We start from the raw sequence: 23,369 nt of genomic DNA on the forward strand, positions 1-23,369 counted from the left end.
AAATCCAGACTTTTACATTTATCTCTTAGATGATTACAAAAGAGATTAACTAGTCTTTCTGCTCTCATTTTCTACCATTCATCTGAACTCAGCATTTCAATACACCTGCCTGACCATGATGTTCCTCTGCTGAAAATCTTTGATCATTTTCTATTTGCCTGCATGTTAAAACTATGCCCATTAGTAAGCTCTACAAGGTCACTTATGATTTGGTTTATATTTCTTATACAGGCACTATTCTTTCTCCTTTATGGTCCAGAATCTTTGCTGTTCTTTCTTATTGTCCTTTCTTTCCTCCTCTTCTGGTGACCAGCTATCTTTTTGCTATGTTTTTAAGTATCTCTTTTGAGAAGCCTTTCAGAAATCCTTATTTCCAGTCCCACCTCCCAAAACTTGTTTCTCAACAAGTGAGCATATTGCATCATAGTTATTTCTCTCTCTTTCTTTTGTGGGACTTTGAGTTCCTTAAAAGCAGAAATAGCCAGCTGAGCATGTCTTATGTACCTTTCTGTCCCCTGTGCCTACTTTTAATCTAAGACTTTTTATGAATATGGAAGAAAGGCATTTGACTTTATTGTTAAAGTAGTACAGTGTCAAAATTCTCCGTATTTTAAAATAGTTCATACTGATTTTTTTCAGTTTTTTTGGTCTAAATCTTGTCTTTCAAATACTTGCATTGTTACTGCCAAAATCAAAATTCTCCTGGCCAGTTGCTTTTCATGTTTGATATATTCAGCTTCTTTTATTTCACAAAACCAGTCTATTTTATATTGTTGATCATTTTGTGACTTTTCTTTTCATTAATTAACATAAGAAATATAAATAATTGCATATATGAAATATTCCTATTACATATAAAAATATGAATTATTGCATATAGGAAAGAAATAATTATTGCATTTAGGAATATTTCAAACAGTGAAGGAAAATAATAAATGCCCAATTCAGGATAGATTGGAGAAGCATTAAAAATATCTAAATGATTAACTGAGATAATGAGCTGGTGATAAATATGTATAGTGAGACAGAATTATAATAGGTTGATGGTCCATGAAAGAACAAAGAGGAAGAACGATGTTTAAATTTGGAGTGCTAAGTGTGATTACAAAGAAGAGATATATGGGTGAAATCATAATTTAAAGGAAATCATAGAAAGCATATAATATTAAAGTAATAAAGCATTCAACTATATATCTGATGTCAAAAGACCTTATGCTAGGTTATGATGCAAATATTCTAGAATTAAAATAAAAATACTTGTTTTGAAATCCTATTTACATAAGCAAGTGGAAAGTTGTAGCAAAATCACTAAAAATCAAACAGAGAAAAGTGTAAGGATTATCACTGTTTTTTTTTTTTTTTAATCATCAATATTTTAGAAAGTCTGCTTTTCATAAAGGAAAAAGGGGAGGAAATTTTCTCCCCATTTATAGCTTAGCTGTATTTTATCTTTTTAAACTTCAAATGAATTCTCCTATTTTCTCTGGGATCTCAAACTAAATTTCATGTTGAATCGAATTAACTTTTATGCTTCTGAGAATCTTCTTTCTGTTCATTCAGCAAGAAGCGTAAAGTAGGTGTAATGCATTGTGAATTTTTGTCTTTAACCTCAATTCTAAGTTCTAGCTCAGCATTAGGCCCTAGGTCAGCAAAATTTCAGCTCCCATTTCTTCTGCGTTTACTAAGAAAGTAGAGAAAATTCTGATTTAACTATGAAAATTCCAAATTATAGAAAAATCCTAGGATTACTATGTATGGAGTCTTGGTCACTTTTTGTTCATGCCTAGTAAATAAAATGAGAGCCCTAGGCTGCACAGTGAAGAATATTAGCAATGACTTACCTTATTGGGTGTTCGCTATGTGCTGGTACTATTCTAGGTATTTAAAACATTAATTCATTCATAAGTCTTTATTTCTAGCACAGAGTCTGCACTCTTAGATCTTGACTAGGACTTGAGCAAAGCCTCAGGGTTGTAGACAAGTACCAAGAGATGGAGAGGTACTAGCTAATATCACATAGAGAAGCTATCCAACTGCCCAATCATCTCCCAAGACAAATTGAGTGAGAATTTTGACACACACCTCAAAATTATACTTTTGAGGTTTCTGAAACCCTTGGTTTTTATTTTTCTTTAATGATATCCTAGATATTTTTTTACCCCAATTATGCCTGCATACAAATGAATATGAGAAGAAAATAGCAACATTTATCCTGGTCCTAAGACTCCATTATGGTGATGGCCTTACCTGAATTATTCCAGGTTGTTCCAATGCAGAGCTTCATGGTAGCATGAAAGCGGTGATATTTTATGCTCTAATGGAACATGCTGACCTGTTATTATTCTAGAAACTTTGAGATGGGAGGAAGTGAGTAGGGAGAACCCTCTTCATAGTTTATCCAGAATTAAAATAGAATGAAAGGTAGGAGGAGACCAGTCTGTGGAGAATTTGATGGCTTGATACATGTTTCCATGTTGATTACCAGCCCCCAAACTTCCTTTATATCTGCTTCCCTAGTCTTCACAGAAGGAATAATTCAATTCCCTTTTTCCACCCCTATTTCTAAGAGTTGTAATCATTGGTCATCTCATCTGAAGAGCAGTGTCACTATTTCTTCAAATGGCATGTTGACATTATAGAGCAGTGGTTCTTAAACTTGAACTACAATCATTACAACCACCTGGAGGACTGAGCCCCACACTCACGGTTTCTGATTCAGTAAGTCTGGGGTAGTGCCTCAGAAACTGCTTTTCTATGGCTTCCCCAGTGATGTTGATGCTGCTCGCCTGGAGACACATTTTGAGGACCACTGTTGTAAAAAGTTGTTTTATAAACATGATGCTATTCTCACAAAATACATGTTATCTGATTCTAAAGTAATAGTAATTATTATAGTATTTTCATTCTTACCTGGCATGGCCAGTATTGAAACTGAGAGGGTTTTTTTTGTATTTTGTATTTTTTTCCAACTTAAGCCAGTCTGAAATTAGTCAGAAAATAACTCACTTAAGCATCAGATAAAATATCATACAGTGAGGTCTAATACTATGAACATCCATGAATCATTCTTAGTACTCATGAATCTAATCTGACAAATTCTTGGGCTTGCTGTATTTGTAACACCATTATACTATACCCTCTGCAGCACCACCTTGCTGTTAGGAAATCTAATTAGAAAACACAATTAACATCTTATAAAATGACAGGAAATATTTCCTACACCAACAGTGGTGTTGCATTTTGGTCAGCAAAATCCCTGGGCTCTAGGAAAACATCCAAACTACAAAAGCATAGCCAGTTATCAAAGTGTTTTAACCAGTGGACAGGAATATGTCCTGAGATACTCTTGCGGTGTGGAAATATAATGAATCCAATTGCAGAGCTACTTCAGGGCGCTTGATGCCCTGAATTGCTTAAGACACAGGAATCCACCAGCCTGTTGGATTTCTTCTAATCCTGAGAGACATCTAACACTCAGTGTTAATTTGTCCAGATGTGCTGAGTCAAAGTCGACTTGTAGTCCTTGAAGTTGTTAATATTTGTGTAGCTGAGAAACAACAGAGCCCTTCATTTAGTGATGACAGTCACTAGAAATCTGGTGGCCTAATGTACTAAATCCTGAAACTAAAACACCCTGGATGGTAGGCCCTTTTAGTAAACTTTTTATACTGAACTTAAATTCAAACAGTTGTGCAGATAATTTAAATTGCAGCTATGTAGAGCCAAAGTTTCCTGTTTTGTGAGTTGCTGTCAAACCATTTATTCATTTATGTTTATTCTTTTAGAAAAGTCATCATAACGAAGTACATTAAAAACCACAGAGTATTTTCTAGAATATTTTCCACTATTAAGTTACACTTACAGGGATCTGCAGATTGCAAAGTTACAAATAAGTCTTTGAATGTGCTTATTCTAAAATTATAGTATTAGGCACACTAAAACTTGTAGGTTCTTAATCAAAGTGGCATGGATGGGGGCATTCAAACTTTCATATGGACTAGGCAAAATGATGGTCTATCCAGACTCACCTTTCAGCTAACACACTTAGCATCAAGACACAGATGGATGGGAAAGATGACCCTGACCCACGTAAGACCCACATTCCTGTGCAAGGATAGAAGCATGATAATCAGGAAATGATGGTTGTTAGTTACAGAAAATGCATTATGGTGAAAACCAGGGGGAAAGTGCTTATGAGAGGAAGTGATTGGATTATGGAGAATGAGAGAATAAGGATAGATCATTCCTACTGAGTAAATTGCTGTGATTTATAACAGAAAGGGTAGAGTGATATCTTGGCCCATTACTGACTAGATTCATTTCACAAACAATCCTAAATCAGAATGTGACAGTATATGGGGAGACAAACAAAATCTCCGAAAGATGCTTATAAGTTACTAAGCTTTTAAACTGGCATATTTTCAACTCCTCATACCTTTGCCACCATAAGCTCCCTTTATTTTTGTAGTTGACATTCATAAATGTAATTTTGTAGCCACCCTTATGTGACACTAGTAGTAGTTTACTATATGCTGTGATAACAGAGAAAATGCTGGATGTATTTTATTATATGTTTTGAGAATTTTGTTAAATTTCATAAGAAAAATACCTAAAATAATTTGTATATGTATATAAGTATATTATAATATTGTACAATACTAAAATAATTAGATACTGTTTTATAATAGATGGACATAAATATTTCTCTTAAATTACCTGTGAATTAATCAAACAATTATCTTTCATTGGTCCAGACAGGTGAAACATATCTTGTTATATATTATATATTTTTATATATATATATTCAGTTATATAAGTTTACTTTTATTTTTTATTTTGGATTTAGGAGCTCTAATCCTTCAAGAATACAAGTTGGCAAAATACATGCTGAAAGAAATTTTTGACAAAGGATTCAACACAGGAAACTTGTGTAACAAGACAGGCACTTTTATCGAGAACTTTATTGAAAATGCAAACATTGTTTAGAGTGATTGTTTCTTTTAAAAAAGGAAGAAAGAAGGGAAAACGATTTTGGGAAAAGTTCAAGAAATGACTTTAAAGCATAGCTCAGCAAGGGGCTAAATACCTTGCTTTTTTATAATCATTGATCAGTGCAAGGAACTTAAAATATTTAGTAGTATAGGTGATTATATGTGTTGTCATGAATGATCTTTGAATGTCACTTTCCTCTTAGCTCTGCTTGGGGTCACACACTCCCTGATGAGGGCTTTGATTGCTAGTATTAAAGGAATGATTGCAGCGTTGACGTTTTATTGTGAAAGAAGAGAAGTTGAAAGTAAAGCATTATATTGCTTTCTGAGCTGGCATACAGACATACTCACAAGCCAAAGTTTCCTTGGGAAATGGTTTTGTACTTTGTCCTCAATTGAGACCTGAGGAAGCCATTATAGAGCAGAGATACAGAATTTTTTCCAGATACAAGCTACCGCAGAAAAATCTCACAACTTTCTTAGCCGCAGAAAATCCTCCATAAATTTTTCATGATGTCTGGGCAACAATAATGTGCCACTCTACTTGCTTGCTAGAATGAGTTAGGTTGAAAAGTATAGCTCCAACAGTATCGAGTAGTATATGTTACAGAGGTACATGAATCAAATAGATTTTGGAGATGACCTTTCCTTTTTGATGTAATTAATTTTAGCCCATGTTTCTGGTATGAGTTAGATATCAAGGATCACAATCTATCACAGCCCCTTCTACTTCATGGTGTTTGTCTTTTTGTTCACAATAGCCATACTTACAAAGGAAGACATTAACGCTGGTCTTAGTGGCCTTACATTATCTGGCCCCCATTTCCTCTCAGATTCTCATTCCAACTCACCGGGCTTCAGCTTCACTGTGGTCCTTGTTATTCTTCGGACATACCAGCCGAAATCCTGCCTCAGGGTCTTCACACGGGCCATTCTCCTCCTGGACACCCTTCCTCCAAACAGTATTCTCTCACCTCCTTCAAATATTTGTTTAAATGTTATCTGTTTAGTGAGGCATGTGCTGACCACTATATTTAAAATAGTAACACCCTTAAGCATCCTCATTCCCATGACCTTGTCTCATTTTTCATCATGGTACATAAGACTTCCTAACATGGTATATAATTTACTTGTGTATTATATATTCATTTATTTATATTTTTCTAATATATACTATTTGTCTCTCAATTGCATTAAAATAGAAGTTCCATGGTCTTTGTCTCTTTGGTTCTCTTCTCTATTCCCAGCACTTCCAAAGTGCCTGGCATATCATAGGTGTTCAGTAAACTGTTACTAAATGAAAAAGGTTAAACAGTAGAAGCTTTATGGATGGATCAAAAGCTACCTTGATCACCTGTATGGGATTTTTGTCCTCCTAGTGCCTAGCACATAGTAATTGCTTAATAAATATTTATTCATTAAATGAATGCATAAGTTTATTCTCAAAGCCAACTAAACATTTGGTTATAATAAAGACAAGGGGACTCTAAAATATTTTCCTGTTTTATACCACTTGAAATGTGTGGCCGGTCAGAAAATCGTTTCTCTCCACACTGGTTCTTACAGAGCTGGAAGTCAAATTTTGCAAAAAACATTAATAATAAAGGAGCCTTAATACATTTATTCATAGCTCATATCCCATCCCCTTTTATAGAGTCAGAGGCAGAAAAGAGGCCATTGAAACCCACAAAGCATCTTATATTTATATTTTTCAAAGCAATTAATTATGCTGATGGTGGGAGACCTCTTATAGCTCTCATCTGTTATGTATAATTACCTAAATGAATTAGGCTACAATTTGAGGCGGTTTTCCTAGGATCATAAGCTAGCAGTAAAAAGAATGAAAATGTCTGTTTATGCAGGGTATGTGTATGATTCCTTGATACCTTAGTTGTTGGAGAAACTGTGTACCCAATTCTGTCTTTATCATTAGTACCTCTTAGCTCATCAAACCCCTGAATCCTGGAGCATCCTTTCTTCACCCTCTCCCCTGGATGTTTTCTTGGCAATATGAAACTGGATCTTTGAGTAAGGGGTGTCAATGTTTAGATTATTGCACAGTTTTCAGAAGTACAAATAGGAAGAGTATCTTTGTCACTCCAAAGGTATTTGTTCACTGAAACTTCCTAAAATGTATTTTCTAGATTCCTGTATGGTTACAGTCAAGCACTATTATTAAAATATGTCAATGCTATTATTAAAATATTTTTGGATTGAGTTGTGCACCTAAATTCCATAGACGTAATGTTATATGCCTAAGAAATATATTCTAAATATCAATTACTTATTCATAGTTTAAAGATTGTCACCACTATTAATCTCTTAGTCTGTTTTGTGTTGCTATAACAAAGTATCAGAGACTTGGTAATTTGTAAGAACAGACATTTGTTTTCTCATAGTTCTGGAAGCTGGGAGGTCCAAGATGAAGGTGCAGACAGATTTGCTTATCTGGTGAGGGTTACACCCTCTGGAGGGGAGGAACGCATGTCCTCACACAGTGGAAAGCAGAAGGGCAAGCTATCCAAATGCTTCATGAAGCCTCTCTTATAAGGACCTTAATCCCATTCACCATGGGAGGCATTCTCATGATGTACTCACCTCTTATAGGCCCCACCTCTTCATACCATCCCATTGGCCGTTGCATTTCAACATCTAAATTTTGGAGGGGACACGTTCAAATGATAGTAACATCTTATACCTATCTGGTATTTAAATAAACCTTTTGACTCTCTTCAGAACGTGTGATTCACTTGAACGAGATACACTACCCATATTTATACCATCCCAACTTTTATCTGCAATTTAAAAACAAGGACAAAAACTTTCTCCATTCTGATCCTATTTGCCTCATTTCAAGCTCATCTTTCCATTTGCCAGGTAGGCATCTCAGACTTCTGTAGGTTCTCAAACTCAACAAATACAAATCCAAATTTATCATCTCCTACCATAGTCTTACCCCACCAAAATCAGTGTATGTTCCTGAATGAGATGGTGTGAACTGTCAAAATTCACCAATATTAATGCATGAATTAGCTTCTACTACTTTCTCTATCTCAATTTGCACCCACATCAAATTATTCCCTGAGTTCTTTTTATTAATCTTTCTACAGTGACTCTAGGTTTCATCTCCTCCTATCTATCCCTTCTGTCACTATTCCTATTTGGGATCTCATGTCTTACTTGGCTTTTTGGAAAGAGCTTATCTACACTCAGTGTGCTTCAGATAACTTTTTCATCGCTACCTGAGTTGTCTTCCTAAATCAATGGAAAAATAATTCCTTTCTCAGAAACCTCAGTGGAATCCCACTATTTAAAGATTAAACTCCAAATTCTTTTACATAACAATGAAGTACTCTCTAGCTTAATTCCTAAATTACTGCTTGGGCTTGTTCATTTTTATTCCTTCATAGATGCTGGTCTCTCTGTAATAGTTCTGTTTCTTGGATTTAGGGATTCTGAATCTTTTTTTGTACCGTGAATCCTTTTGGAAATCTGGTGAAGTTTATTGACTCCTTCCTAGAATAATATTTTTTTACTTGTAAATAATAACATTACCAAGATAAGCAATTCTACATCAATACAACTCCATCTGTCTGTGGATCCTGTTGTTTATGTCTTTGTGACTTTTCTATGATCCTCCCCTTATCATAGAAGTGCCCCTAACCCTGCTGTATCCTTCACATCTATCAAGGCCTAGTGCAATTCCCACCTTCACAGTGCGTCTTTACCTTGCAACCCTGCCCCATCTGTATCATCACTTTGCTCTCTCATTGTAGATTATATTTATAGTTATTTATTTCTATTTATCCCTTATCTTTATCTTTTATGATATCTTGATAATTGACGACAATGTGGCAAATACTGAACTAGTCACTTTTACATACTTTGTTTTCATAATTCCTTTTAAAGCACTATAAAATATTCATATGATGGGCAAACTGAGGTTCAAACATTTTGGTGTTTGACCAAGATCATACAACTTGTATTCTTGCTAGATTATGAATTATTTGAGGAAAGGAATATTTTATCTTCCAGATTATATCTTCTAAGGATCTGTGGGATAATACTTTCTCAATAATGTTTGCCCATATGTATTTAAAAATTGAAAATACTGGGAAATACTTATCTCCCAATATTTAATATCATTAGAACTGACTAGGGGCCTCGAAAGAACAGAGGTGTGTGCAGCAGTGTTCTTACGTTAATGTCTGTGTGAAATTAACTGTGGCTAAATCTTTCCCTGCATACTATTATCTCTCCTAATTCCTAGTGGCTTCACAGACTGAAATTGTACACATAAGGATTTTAAACAGAAACATTTTTAAAATATTGTCTCTTGTTTTGCATTACTGAAAAAATAACGAAGTAGAACAAATTAAGAAAGTAGAACAAATTAAAGAATTTAATTGGAATCATGAGGAATTCAAGAAATATTTGAAGATTGCATTTCTAATAATAGATCAGAACAATTGAATAACGCTTTCGTATTCTCCACCCTCAGCAAAAACAATAAAATCAACTCAATTTACATTTGTAAAACAATATATGTATACTTTCATTATACCAGTTTTAATTTTCAACTGTGCTTCTCTATCTCTCTGTAGTCAAATACTACATTTCTGCAAGGGTTTTCTTAAAACAGCATTGCTAGGTTAACTGTTTTAAAAGAAAAATATTTATTTGTTTAAAAATGTTTACTTTAGCAATAGTAATGCTTTCCTTTCAAAGTATTATTTCAAGTTTCAAAATAATGTACTTATGATTTTAATTAATTAAGTTTTCATGTGGAAGTTGTTCACGTAGAGTAACTAATTTTAAATAATTGGATCTTTTTATTTGGTAATGCCTTTAGCACTCTGTGAAGTATAAATTAATGTAAAATTAATTCATTATGACTATCCATTTTTCATGGTCTTTTCTATTATTATACTGTAGCAAGTGCTAATTCTAATGTAGCGAGATAATTGATTTTCTATTGTCATAGCTCCAGATGGTCCTCCTGAAAATGTTCATGTAGTAGCAACATCACCTTTCAGCATCAGCATAAGCTGGAGTGAACCTGCTGTCATTACTGGACCAACATATTATCTGATTGATGTCAAATCGGTAAGGCATGTCTTACCTTCTGTAAAAGTCAGTATAAAATTGTTAATAATACAAGATTTGGAACCAGACTATTTGAATTTGAATTTTGGCTCTGTTAGATACTAGGAAAATTACTTTACTGTTTGTGTTTCAATGTCTATATCTGTAAAGTAAAGATTAATAATAGTAAACAGGGTATGAGGACTGAATCAGTTAACATGCATAAAGAACTTGGAACGTTACCTGACACATGATAAATGCTCAATAAATATAAAATATTAGTAACACTATTATTATATTTATTATCAGCATATAGAATATATATATCGTATGTATACATACACACATACAAGTGGTTGAATTGGTAGTAATACAAAGATCTGGTTTACATACAGTAGAAAGTGATTCATAATACAAAATGAGAAGAAAGAAGGCATTAGGAGAAATATCTTCTAGATGAAATAACATCAGAACTAAGTCTTGAAAAATAAGTGAAGCAGAACATAAAAGGTAAATGGGAATAGGGGTATAAAAAAGTAAGCCTCATTCAAGAAAAATCAAGTCTTTTGGCAATCCCAGGTCATAGCATTTAAAAAAAAAGTTCTAAGAGATGAGGCTAGATCTGGAGGCCGACTATATAACAAGTTACAGAGTTAGGGTTTTATGTTAAGGGCAGTGGGGTGCCAGTTGGTGATACAGATTTCTACTGTGTAGGATAGGTATGGTTGCAGTGTAGAGGACAGATTTAGAGCAGTATGGGGGTGCAAAATCAGGCAAGGAGACAGGAAACTCTAAAAGGGCAAGGAGCTTCCACAGGAGGCCTACACGCCGCCGCTTGTGCTGCCACCATGTCTCTAGTGATCCCTGAAAAGTTCCAGCATATTTTGCGAGTACTCAACACCAACATCTATGGGCAGCGGAAAATAGCCTTTGCCATCACTGCCATTAAGGGTGTGGGCCGAAGATATGCTCATGTGGTGTTGAGGAAAGCAGACATTGACCTCACCAAGAGGGCGGGAGAACTCACTGAGGATGAGGTGGAACGTGTGATCACCATTATGCAGAATCCACGCCAGTACAAGATCCCAGACTGGTTCTTGAACAGACAGAAGGATGTAAAGGATGGAAAATATAGCCAGGTCCTAGCCAATGGTCTGGACAACAAGCTCCATGAAGACCTGGAGCGACTGAAGAAGATTCGGGCCCATAGAGGGCTGCGCCACTTCTGGGGCCTTGGTGTCCGAGGCCAGCACACCAAGACCACTGGCCGCCGTGGCCGCACCGTGGGTGTGTCCAAGAAGAAATAAATCTGTAGGCCTTGTCTGTTAATAAATAGTTTATATACAAAAAAAAAAAAGGGCAAGGAAAGAGAACAGAGGAAATGTAACAAGAAAACAGAATGAAAAATAATCTAAATCTATAGAATTTGGTGAAAAATCAACTAACTCATGATGGTGAGTGAGTAGGATAATTAAGGATGATTGTAAGTTATATGACATAAGATTATGAGGAGGAACAGATCTGTAGAGGAAAAGAATGAGTTCAGTATTAGACACACTGAGTTTGAAATATGTGGCAGTCCTCCAGGTCAATACACACATTGGCAGTATTAAATATGGATCTGGAGCTCAGGAGAGAAATTCTGGATTTGCAAATTTGGGAAATGTTAGTATTTAGAAGATAGTCAAAATTATAGGAGTGAATGAGATTCACTATGGAATGTGCAAAGATGACAACCCAAAGATAGCATCCTGGGGAATATCAATACTTAAATAAGAGGCCACTGAAGAGACGGAATGGGAGTAGACAGTCATTTAGACGGAAATCCAGGCATGAAAGTCAAACCCTGTATGTAAGATAGGATGCTCAATGATGTCGATAATGCAGAACTATTAGCCAGAATAAAGATTGGAAGTATTTCCTTTGCACCCTGCTTGGGTTTTGCTGAGCCCGTTGGACACAGTTTTCTAATAGCATCTTATGCATTAAATTGGATAACATCGTGATTTCTCCTCCTTTCTCTCTACCTCTGTCTCTTGTCCAACTTTAACATTTTATTATGTCTTTGTAGTATTCCTTAAAAGGAGATATAATACTTCTATCTCAAAAGACCTGTCATCATTAAAATAAAATTTGAAGAATTATTGATATATTTGTTCTCCAATTCAGTCTCTATTTTCTGTTCCTTTTGTAGAGCATATTTGTGAAGATTTTAGTATGTAATTAGCCAAAAATAATTAGCATGAATGATGAATGTCCTGGGAATATGCATTAAAAACAAATTATAAAATGATAAAGCTTTATTCTGTCAAATGAAAGGCACTTTATTAACGAAAATAGTTCTCCCTTGGAAATTCTGCTTAAAGGAAGAAAAAAAACATATTAAGAAATGATTTTGTAATCTCATTCTTGTAGCTTTCTTGCTGAGTTTCAAAGTGAGCAAGGGAAAGAGAGTAGAATGGGAAGATAACGAATATTTTAATTGCTTATTTTATACAAGTTACATGTTCGTCTCTTCCTATGCATTATCTTATTGCATGTTGTTTAGCAATATTTTGATGTACACATTATTACCTTCATTTTGCAAAAAAGAAATCTGAAGCACAGAGACGGTGAATAACTTCTCACAGAGCGAAGACTTGGCTAAAACTATCAGATTGACAATGGCTTGACAGGAGAAAGGGAAGGCCATTAAATAGAAAATAAAATTTGCCAACATAAATATAGCCTTACCGAAACTCCTTTAGATCAACAATAGCAAGAACAGATTCAGACAGAACCTAGTAATTCACAGTTTCTTTAGGATTCTTGGAATTAAGTAGAGGCATTTCCTTCCTTCTTTCCTTCCTTCCTTCCTTCCTTCCTTCCTTCCTTCCTTCCTTCCTTCCTTCCTTCCTTCCTTCCTTCCTTCCTTCCTTCCTCCCTCCCTCCCTCCCTCTCTCCCTTACTTCCTTCCTTCCTCACACATTTTAAAACACTTCCAATGTGCCAGAACTGTGCTAGACGCTGGATATGTAGAGGTGAACAACTCTGATAAAGCATGTCTGCAGCTCATTTCATTAATATGTAATTATCAACATTCAAGAATCATTGGTTCCCAGACTAAGGAAGAATACATAGCGTTGCACTTGGAACTTATTGTGCAGCCTGTCTTCTACAAAATACTAGCCACACAGATAAAACTCTTAACTTTAAAAGTGTAAACAAAAGTTGTCATTCTTAAAGATATATTATAAGAAAACTTTATAAAATGTAAATATCATCCTAGATGATTCTGCTGGAAATTAATGCATTTATGGTCATTTTCATTGTTCCTTTTATTCTTTCACTGAACAAATTGTTATGAGTAGCTTCTGTTCATCAAGACAAGGATGAAAAACATAAAGCTCTGCTGTCAAGTAGCTCACACCCTAGCGGTACAAACTGAAATAGAAACAGCTAATTATAGAGTTTGAGGTATGAAGTTTTGCGGGGAATATAAGCTAACAAAGTAATTAAAGTTCCCGTTATGGGGGGCATAGAAGATAAAGGAGACTTCATACAACACGTTAAATATATTCTGGGACTTGATGAATGAATAGGGGTACACCAGATGGGAAAGGGTAGAGGCAGGGTAGGAAGAGAAGAAAAAATAGGAAGTGGGGCAGGAAGAGGAGAAACAGAGTCTAATTGCTGATAATGTATATAAAGTCACACTTCAAAAATGATGAAAGACTTTTATAATAATAGATTATCAAGTACAATATGAGCAAACAAACTTGGAATTGATTGAAGGAAAATGAGTCAAAAAGACGTGATTTCAGTCCTGGGTAAGTGGACAAGTAGTAGTTAACAACAACAAAGGTGTAGTAGGTTTAATAAAGAAAGGTAATAATGATCTTTTTTACTGCCACATTTGAGGACTGAGAATTCCTTTCAGATTTTGTTAAATATTTTTAAAGATATAATATATGCATGCCATGTCATATTTTTATGGCTTGATATTTGTTATCTATTGTTTTAATGGAAGGCATTGGAAGAATAATAATTTATAAATAGTTAAATTTGTAAGATCAAACCCAGTGACCTTGTGGAAGTGTAGAATGCTATGGACTCTTGAAGGACCTGGACTCAAATCCTACCTCTGCTTCTAAGTAATCCTGAGGAGGTCACCTCACCTCTATAAAATCAGAATTCAAATAGCTATAATAGACAAGTGACATGAACCAGTAGTCAAAGTGAAGCCAACTGAGTGGGATTCCAATGAGCGGGACCCAGGCCCCTTTACAGAGGTCAACAGTTCCCGTCTCCACACCTCTCAATAATATTTTTTTCAGCATGAAATTAAGCCCAGTCTTAAGGGAAATTCCAAAAAGCGTATGTTTATGTGATATTTAAATGTTAACAACTAGTTAAATACACATTTTCTGCCAGTGGCATATATTCCTGATCAATAGGATTCCTGTGCTGATTTGTTTTTCTTCCATTTTCGAGAAGTGGGGCATTTCTGTCCACTGCTCTGTCTTAAGGTGGGGATGATCTATTTGACTGTATGCAACAATGGTATTATTTATATCATCCTTTTACTATGTTTCTTTTTTCTTTTATAGCAACATCTTTTTTAAAAAATTGAGTTAATTTTATTTATATTACCTCAGAAAACATCTCTATAAATGAGTTTCCAGGACAACATTTACAATATAGTTATACCATATGCAAATCAATAAGTGTGTTTCATATTATCAATAAAATATGTTCTTAGCAAAGAGCATTAAAAGAATACATTGAACCAACCAAACAAACAAATAAAAAATATTTCAAAGTCATGAGGGAGGGTCAAGTTGAAAGTGGACTTAGAAGTGTTCACTGTGTATAAAACCTGGTTTTAAGTGTTTCAATTAAGGTACCTGAGAGTAGTATGTATGATAGGATTTTGAATTTTCTCATGGTTGTCTGGGAAAAACCCTTCTACTTAGTGCTAGCAAGTTTAGCTATGCTTAATATCTGGAGTGAATAGGCCAGAACCTCCATAAAGGACAGACTATGTTTGAACAAATCATATAGCTACATTTCATATGCCTAAAGACACTCATGTATGCACATTAATAATTATGACATCCATGATTAATTATTATCCAGTGCTATGCATAGTGCTAAATCAGGGTTTTTCAAACTGCAGCCATCATCAGCATTTTTAAATAAGCTGTAATAAAATTAAAAAGAGCAGAAGATATCAAAGTGTACTTCAGAAAGATGGTGTATTTCTGAAAAATGTATTACAGTCATAAGATACATATATATTTTATATCTGTCAGTCTTATCTTCTGAATTATGTTACAAAGAGTGTTTCCTTTTGTGGGTAATGGTGAAAAAAATATTGAAATCTATGTGCCAGCTACTTTAGACCTGTCCTTTTAAAATCTCAATGAAACACTGTAAATAGATGTTATTAGCCCAATTTTACAGGCATTGAAAGACTAGACTGTGTATGTGGTTTCTCAAATGCTACAGGAGCTATAAGTGGCCAGTCTGGGATTTGAACCCTGTGTGATTAGGTACTAAAACCTCTATGCTTTCTTCTACAAAATATTGGAGTCAAAAGTAGAGTTTCATTGACTGCAAAGATGATTTTTGCTTATTTATTTAATGGGTTGGTTAATCGTGGTTGTCTGGTTGGGCTTTTTTCTTTTACTTTCAACTACTAAGATAATTAATAATTAGTAAACTGTTATAATAGCACTTTAGACTTCCCAGGGCAGTCTGATTGTAAAATAAATAAATTAAAATTTGGCTAGATAAATACAGCTCATGTAGCTTTGTATTATTATGTTTTAGTGACTTAGATCTCAAGTGCTGCTTCCTTCATTTTTACTTATATTTTCCTATAGGTAGATAATGATGAATTTAATATATCCTTCATCAAGTCAAATGAAGAAAATAAAACCATAGAAATTAAAGATTTAGAAACATTCACAAGGTATTCTGTAGTGATCACTGCATTTACTGGGAACATTAGTGCTGCATATGTAGAAGGGAAGTCAAGTGCTGAAGTGATTGTTACTACTTTAGAATCAGGTAAGGAGAATTTCTCAACCTTGCTAAAAATTGACTGAGATTTAGCTGGCTTTCTTACAGTTCCTCACACTCCACCAAAAAATATATGTGTTATGAGAAGTTTTTAAAGCATATAAACAAAAAATTAGTGACTCTCTGCAACTGACAAAAAGGAAGCTTTCTATTTATATTTTTGAGGTAAAGAGGAGTTACGTAGAATATGCAATCCTTGTAAATACAGAAACAGATTAAAGGTATCCAGTTATGTTTCTTTGCACTTATTTAATCTGCTAGTTGTTTCAGAAATTCAGTAAGCTTGCCTTAAGAGATAATATTTCCAACTGTCTATATCCAATAACACTGCAACTGAAATTTTATTTCAATTACTTCTGTCCGATTATTTGAGTGAATATTAAATTTGTAATACTTTGTGAGTATTAAATAATCTGGAATTCAAAAGTAGAATCCAGCTCACATTTATCACAGCTGTTGTCTTCACTTAGTCAAGTAATATATGTCTTATTATATAACTCTTTGATAAATGTCAGAATCTATACAGATTTCCTCCAGTTCTTATGAACAGGGTCTGAATGAATAATAAGACTGTAACCAATAACAAATAAATTTGGAAAGTCAACATCCCAGAACTTGCTTGCCCCATCCTCCTTCAGACTCCTGATGTTCTTTGCCACCAGATATATCACTGGAAAGAGCAGATGAAGGGATATGTTGCTATAGTTTATTTGTTGCTATCTGTAAGGTAAGTATAGGAGGTAAATTTTTTTTACAGCTAGTTTTTTCATTACATTATATTCTCTATGCATTTTGTCTGTAAAGTTATGGTTCTAAATTAAAAGGTAAATTTTATCATCAGCATCCTAAAGTTCCATTTGTTCCTCTTTGGCTGCCAAGTATCACAGGTATCTATTTTCTGATTATGCCTTTTACTTCTCAATCCCTCCTACCTGTGAGGAAAGATATGATGAAAGTACTCACATTTATACAAAAAAACATTGTCAAACCTTAATGTGCTATCTGTTTCAAGGATATCACAATTTAATACATTTTTACTAAATCTCTAAGAGTAGGATTTTACATGTATAACCAAAAATTTGAGGGGTAGGAAGTTTTTTACAACATTGAGAGAATTTCTTTGCTTATCTAACTTAAAATCACATCCTAAATTTAGAGAAATATCTCATAAGAAAATACATTTATGATACAGCATAAAAACATATAGCAACAAATGCAAAAATATCTCTCTTGAACCAGCTTAACCTTTATTTTAGCTTTGCGTTTTTCCATGTAAAATGAAATATTTGGCACAATAGCATATTTATCTGCTTCTCTTTTATTCTTTGCTGTTCATTTATTTACATTTTTTGCAAGATAATAAAGCTTGAACATCTGAACTGTTGACAGCCAAATATTACATTTCTTCATGGAAATTCTTTACTTAGTATAGAAGACTATAACTATTTCAAGTTGATCAAAATAGATAGATATAGTCATTCAATCGGTCACTTACATAAAGAACACTAATTATGTTATGCACCAAGAAGTAGCTCCTATATTCATAAAATAACTTTTATCCTCATGCATATTTTAATAATGTATTGATGCTTAGCTTGTCATATGTTAAGCTGTTATTTATCTAAAATAAGCTAAAATATTTATACTATAGAAAGAACTCTTAAAACCCAGCAATTAAAAAAAAATCCAATTAGAAAATTCGCAGACTTGGGAGGCCAAGGGGGGCGGATCACGAGGTCAGAAGATGGAGACCATTCTGGCTAACACGGTGAAACCCCGTCCCTACTACAAATACAAAAAATTAGCCGGGCGAGGTGGCAGGCGCCTGTAGTCCCAGCTACTCGGGAGGCTGAGGCAGGAGAATGGCGTGAACCAGGAGGCAGAGCTTGCAGAGAGCCGAGATCGTGCTACTGCACTCCAGCCTGGGCGACAGAGCGAGACTCCGTCTCAAAAAAAAAAAAAAAAAAAAAAAAAAAGAGAGAGAGAGAGAAAAGAAAAAAGCACATGACAACATTAGGAAAATGCAAGTTAAAACCACAATAAGAGATTATTGTCTAGGTACTGGAACAGATAAGATAATTTAAAATATGGCCATGATACCCAGTACAGCAAGGATACAGAAAGACCGAACCTCTCATACATTGCTAGTAGGAATGTAAAATGGAATAGCCACAATGGAAAATAATTTTGCAGCCACTTATGAAGCTGAACATGAAATTACTGTGTGACCCAGCAGTCACACTCTTGGGCACTGATCACAGAGAATTGAAAAATTATGCTCACACAAACATCGGTCATCAAAGTTGATTGCAGTTTTATTAGTAATAATGAAAACTGGAAACAACCCAAATGTTTTTCCATGGTTAAACAAAGTCTGCTATGTCCACAAAATGGAACATTACTCAGCAATAAAAACAAGAATGTACTATTAATACATATAGTATACCCCTTGATGGACCTCAAGGTCGTTATGCTATTGTCATTTTCAAAATGACAAAACTATACAGAGGAAGAATTATTAGTGTTGTGAGGAAGCATATGCTGCAAATAAAAGAGGATACTAGGAGAGAGTTTCTTTAGGGTGATGTAATAGTTTTGTATCTTGTTTATGGTGGTGGTTACAGGAATCTATACAAAAGACAAAATTGCATAAAAGTATAGACAAAAGCATGGAAAGTGGTGAAATTGGGATAATGTCTGTAGTATGCACAGCATTGTCAATACTGTCAATATTAGTTTCCTGGTTTAATATTAAACTCCGGTTACATAAGATGTTACCAATGGGGAAAACTGGGAGAAAGTTAAATGGGACTGTATGTCCTGTTTTTGCTACTTCTTTTGACTCTAAACTGTCACACCATTGCATTCCAGTCAGGGTGACAGAAGGAGACCCTGTCTCAAAAACAAACAAACAAAAGATTAAAATGTTATAGAAACATATTGTGCATAAAAATAAGTGCATATAAAACAAACAAACTGGATCACCATTATGGTTGCTGTGAATTACAGATGTCAATAATTCTATGATGCATCAGTCACTTTGCTAGTTTTCGTAGTTTGTATAGTTTAATTTGTGGAATACCCTTTAAAAAGAGAAGTTCAAAGCAAATACATTTATGTGGAGATAAAAAGGAATAGAATTTTTTAAAAAAATTAATTGTTAAATATTTTATTTTAGCCCCAAAGGACCCACCTAACAACATGACATTTCAGAAGATACCAGATGAAGTTACAAAATTTCAATTAACGTTCCTTCCTCCTTCTCAACCTAATGGAAATATCCAAGTATATCAAGCTCTGGTTTACCGAGATGATGATCCTACTGCTGTCCAGATTCACAACCTCAGTATTATACAGAAAACCAACACATTCGTCATTGCAATGTTAGAAGGACTAAAAGGTGGACATACATACAATATCAGTGTAAGAATCCGTAGCTTCAGTTAATTTCCCAAATGACAATGTCAGTTTATGAACTTGGCGTTTAAAAATATTGCAGTTTGTATATACATTTCCCATATCTTTTTGTGAGATTGTTTGACATCTCAACAAAAATAAGTTTTGAGAACTGAAATTACTTATTTTCTGTTATAATACAAGCACTATGAAATTAAAATATGTAAATAACCGAGAAGTTTGCACAATAATAGTAGAAACTCGGAAATAAAAGAGAAAGAAAATGCACATTAACAGTAAAAGAGCAGTGATATATAAAGAGGTAACTCTGCCAAAAAAAGAAGCTATGTGTGATTATAAATTCAAAATGGAAAAGCAAATTTTAAGGGTGAAAGAAAGAAATAATTGTTTACATGTTTGAAATTATCATGCATTTTAACCAAGTATTACTAAAAGCTAATAGCATTTTATATCTTAATTCTAAATTACCTAAATTTAGACATAAATGTATTCATATACATACACAGAGACATATACACATACAATTTGTTTTATTCTTTGCCTACTTTTAGATCATCTTGAAATTTTCAAATAAAATTATATGGTTCAGAAAAATCATCTTCTAAGAAACAGAATTTACTCTAAATCTTCAAGTAGTTTAGTAATCTGCCTACCAACTTTTTATTAATATCAATGTAATTAGCAGGTCATTGATAATAATTTGCATATGTATGTATGTATAAAATGAATATATTTACTACTTCTCTCAGTCACTTTGAATTTATATCTTTATAAAATCTTGTTGGGATTCTTTTTGCATGTCACATTACATGGTTTACCATTGTGAAAGATTGATTAGAGGGAAGATGATGACTAAGAGAATTAAGTAACCTGGGTTCAAATACTGGCTTCTGTGCCTGGGCAGCTTTATCAAATCTGAGCCCCAGATTCCTTATGTGAAAACTTGGTAATTGGAATAATAATTTATTTTATAGAATATTTGTGAGGATTAAATATTTCTAGTTATGGTAGGTAGTGAAAGGTATGTATATTTTGGCTATCGTAAGAGAGAAAATAGGAACCAAAAATGTGCAACTAATTAATAATTTTAAAAAATCCCTAAAAATCCTGTTTGCAGAGTGCAATCTGCAGTATCCTTAACACCTTGAAGTTTGTTAGGATGTATAACTTTAGCACCTGTACTGACCTACTGAAACAAAATCTGCATATTTGCATTTAACAAGGTTTGCAAATGACTTCTTTGCACACTGCAATTTCAGAGGCATTGCCCAAACTTTTCACTTATTATTTCACTTAAATGTTAGTTTCTACCATAAAGAAATAAAAATAACGGACCATACTATAACATATGTTTTTTATTTTTAATATTTTTTTTGAGTTTACAAACTCAATTATTTTCTCTAGGCATTTTTAAGCCACATTTTATGGTCTTGGTTTATTTATCATATCTACCATATCATGTATATTATAATATTAATTCAATAAAAACATTTTTAAAGTATCTAGAGTATGGAAGGGTGGGCCACTAATGTATAAAACAAATTAAGTAATTCCCATAAACATTTTATATACTGAATTGGGTTTATCAGGTACAATGAAATAAGCCAAGAACATAGTCTTTGTTTAATACAGCAAGATAAAGTGAAGAAAATAAGATTCTGTGTCTACAGCTTCCTTAGCACAAAGTTAATTGAAAGGATTTCGTTTGTGTAAATCACCCTCTGTGTATACAAACAGAAATGTTTTATGTGCATATGCTGCATTATGCAGGTTATAGCGTCAGATACTTTGGGGCAGGGGTGAAGAAGGGCATAAAGGCCATCTTTCAGGGGAATGATTTAATACAGGAAAACTGGGAGGCTGAAGGAATAGGATTTCATCTCAGAGAGGGAAAAAAAGAGGATCTTGAATATGGATTTAAAGGAGGCCAGAGTTACCTAGCTACAGAGAGAAGGAACAGATGTTAGAGTAGATGACAGGAGAGCGTAGATCTAGTGGCTGTAGTGCTCTGTTCTTCCTATGTTCACATTAAAACCATAGTCGGTCCAGGTCTCAGTGATAGGGCTGTTTAGATCACTCAGCCTTTGTTCTCAGCGTTTAGTACTAGAACATCAATTTTAAGACATACTCCATTGTTAATGTTCTTCCTACACATATTATATTCAAGTGCAAGAAAATATAATTAATAGACTGTATGTAGTTGTTTTTTAAAGAATCATTTAAAATTACATGTAACTGTAATCAGTTATATATATATATAAATACATACATAAGCATAACATGAAAATAGTAACAAATGTTTCTTTGTTTCAGATTTACGCAGTCAATAGTGCTGGTGCAGGTCCAAAGGTTCCGATGAGAATAACCATGGATATCAAAGGTACATACATGAGCTACCTTCCTATGAAGTGCTATTAATCAGTGATTATAATTTAAATTCCATACTTGAAATAAGGATGTAGACAAGTCTTTAAGTGATAAATATGCATATATTAAGCATATATTAAGTAGTAATATGTGGTTATTAAAGCTATAGTTAAAAATGTTTCAATAATGATGTGAATTGCCATGTTAAAGGGAATGTCTTTATTTTATTTCTTTAATATATTTTATATTTCTAAGTTTAAATTTTTAAAGACAAATTTTATAGTCTGTTATTTTATGTTTCTTTAAATGTTATTGAAAAGAAAGTGTGTTTAAATTGCCTAACATTAGACCTTGACTAGGTCTAATTAGATTATTACATTGTTTCACTGATTTTTATTTTGGAAGTGAGATTCTTTCAGTTAATCAAATAGTGTTTTTTGAACTACCATGTAGTTGGTTTATGATTCTGACTGTAAAGCAAGTCTATCAGTTCATGATTCTGGCAAGTATCTTTCATAGAAAATATAACTAAAAATTGGGTCCCCCTTTCAAAAAAACCAAAAAATATGAAACCCAAAAAAGATGATTAAGCGAAATTTAGAGCCATTCAAATGATCACGGTGCCCTTTCTTCCTGAGAGTGAAAACCAGCAGGTAATAATTGTGCCATCTCTCTAAAAATGTGTAATAAAACCTTCAGGGAGGTTTCAAAAACTGAAGTGGATGAACTTTTAGTAGAATTCTACCTGATATGTCTCTTTCTAAAGCAAAAAGTAACTTTTTTCAGTCTTTGGCAAATACAGCAGAGCACCATGATTAAAAGTGACAGCATTAGGCTGGGTCTAGGATCAAACTGCTGGATTGAATCATGGATTAGCCACTTGATATCTGTTTGAATTTGAGAAAGTTTCTTAACCTCTACAGGCCTGCAAAATGGAGATAATACTAGTTCCTATCTCAAAGTTCATTGTGAAGATTAAAAGAGAATCTGAAGAAACCCTTAAGACCCCTGCCTGGAAACTTGTACTATTAAGAATAAAAAATATTCCGTGTTAGATGAAACTGATAAATTTTATCGTTTTATCAATGGATTATTTATATAATTGTGATACTCTTTATAAGTGTTTGATTTAAATTGATAAATTATGTACTTTGGAAGATGTACAAATGCATAAGGTCTTTAAAAACATCAATTATTTCACAAAATGACTTCACAAAGAATAGCATGAGTCGTACCTTCTTAATTTCTCTTTGTTGTTCAGTGGCAGACATGTAGGTGTGCAGATAGCAATACATGCATCACTTTTATGGTTTAGTAAAACTTCCCATTTCAGATGCTTTTCCCATCCCCGTGCCAGGTTGGTTAATCTTGACTTTTACTCCTTACCTAAGGCAGGGAGACTTATGACTTCTAGTCTGGAGAAGATATATGAACATAGTCTTA

At 33.9% G+C, this 23,369-nt stretch overlaps 2 protein-coding genes across 2 annotated transcripts in view; both read left to right on the forward strand.

Annotated features, from left to right (window-relative positions):
* PTPRQ (protein tyrosine phosphatase receptor type Q) overlaps positions 1-23,369 on the forward strand; it is a 212,754-nt gene that overhangs the window by 129,973 nt on the left and 59,412 nt on the right. The window contains exons 27-30 of the mRNA XM_050749268.1: positions 9,976-10,097; positions 15,944-16,130; positions 19,321-19,565; positions 21,873-21,939. Of these exons, the coding sequence (XP_050605225.1) occupies positions 9,976-10,097; positions 15,944-16,130; positions 19,321-19,565; positions 21,873-21,939 (621 nt within the window). The remainder of the gene's footprint in view (positions 1-9,975; positions 10,098-15,943; positions 16,131-19,320; positions 19,566-21,872; positions 21,940-23,369) is intronic.
* On the forward strand, positions 10,884-11,433 carry LOC126931242 (40S ribosomal protein S18-like). Its single transcript, XM_050749266.1, has one exon. The coding sequence runs from the start codon at positions 10,925-10,927 to the stop codon at positions 11,381-11,383; it is 459 nt and encodes a 152-aa protein (XP_050605223.1). The 5' UTR covers positions 10,884-10,924; the 3' UTR covers positions 11,384-11,433.

The sequence above is a fragment of the Macaca thibetana genome, chromosome 11 (assembly GCF_024542745.1).
Source record: "Macaca thibetana thibetana isolate TM-01 chromosome 11, ASM2454274v1, whole genome shotgun sequence".
Taxonomy (NCBI): domain Eukaryota; kingdom Metazoa; phylum Chordata; class Mammalia; order Primates; family Cercopithecidae; genus Macaca; species Macaca thibetana.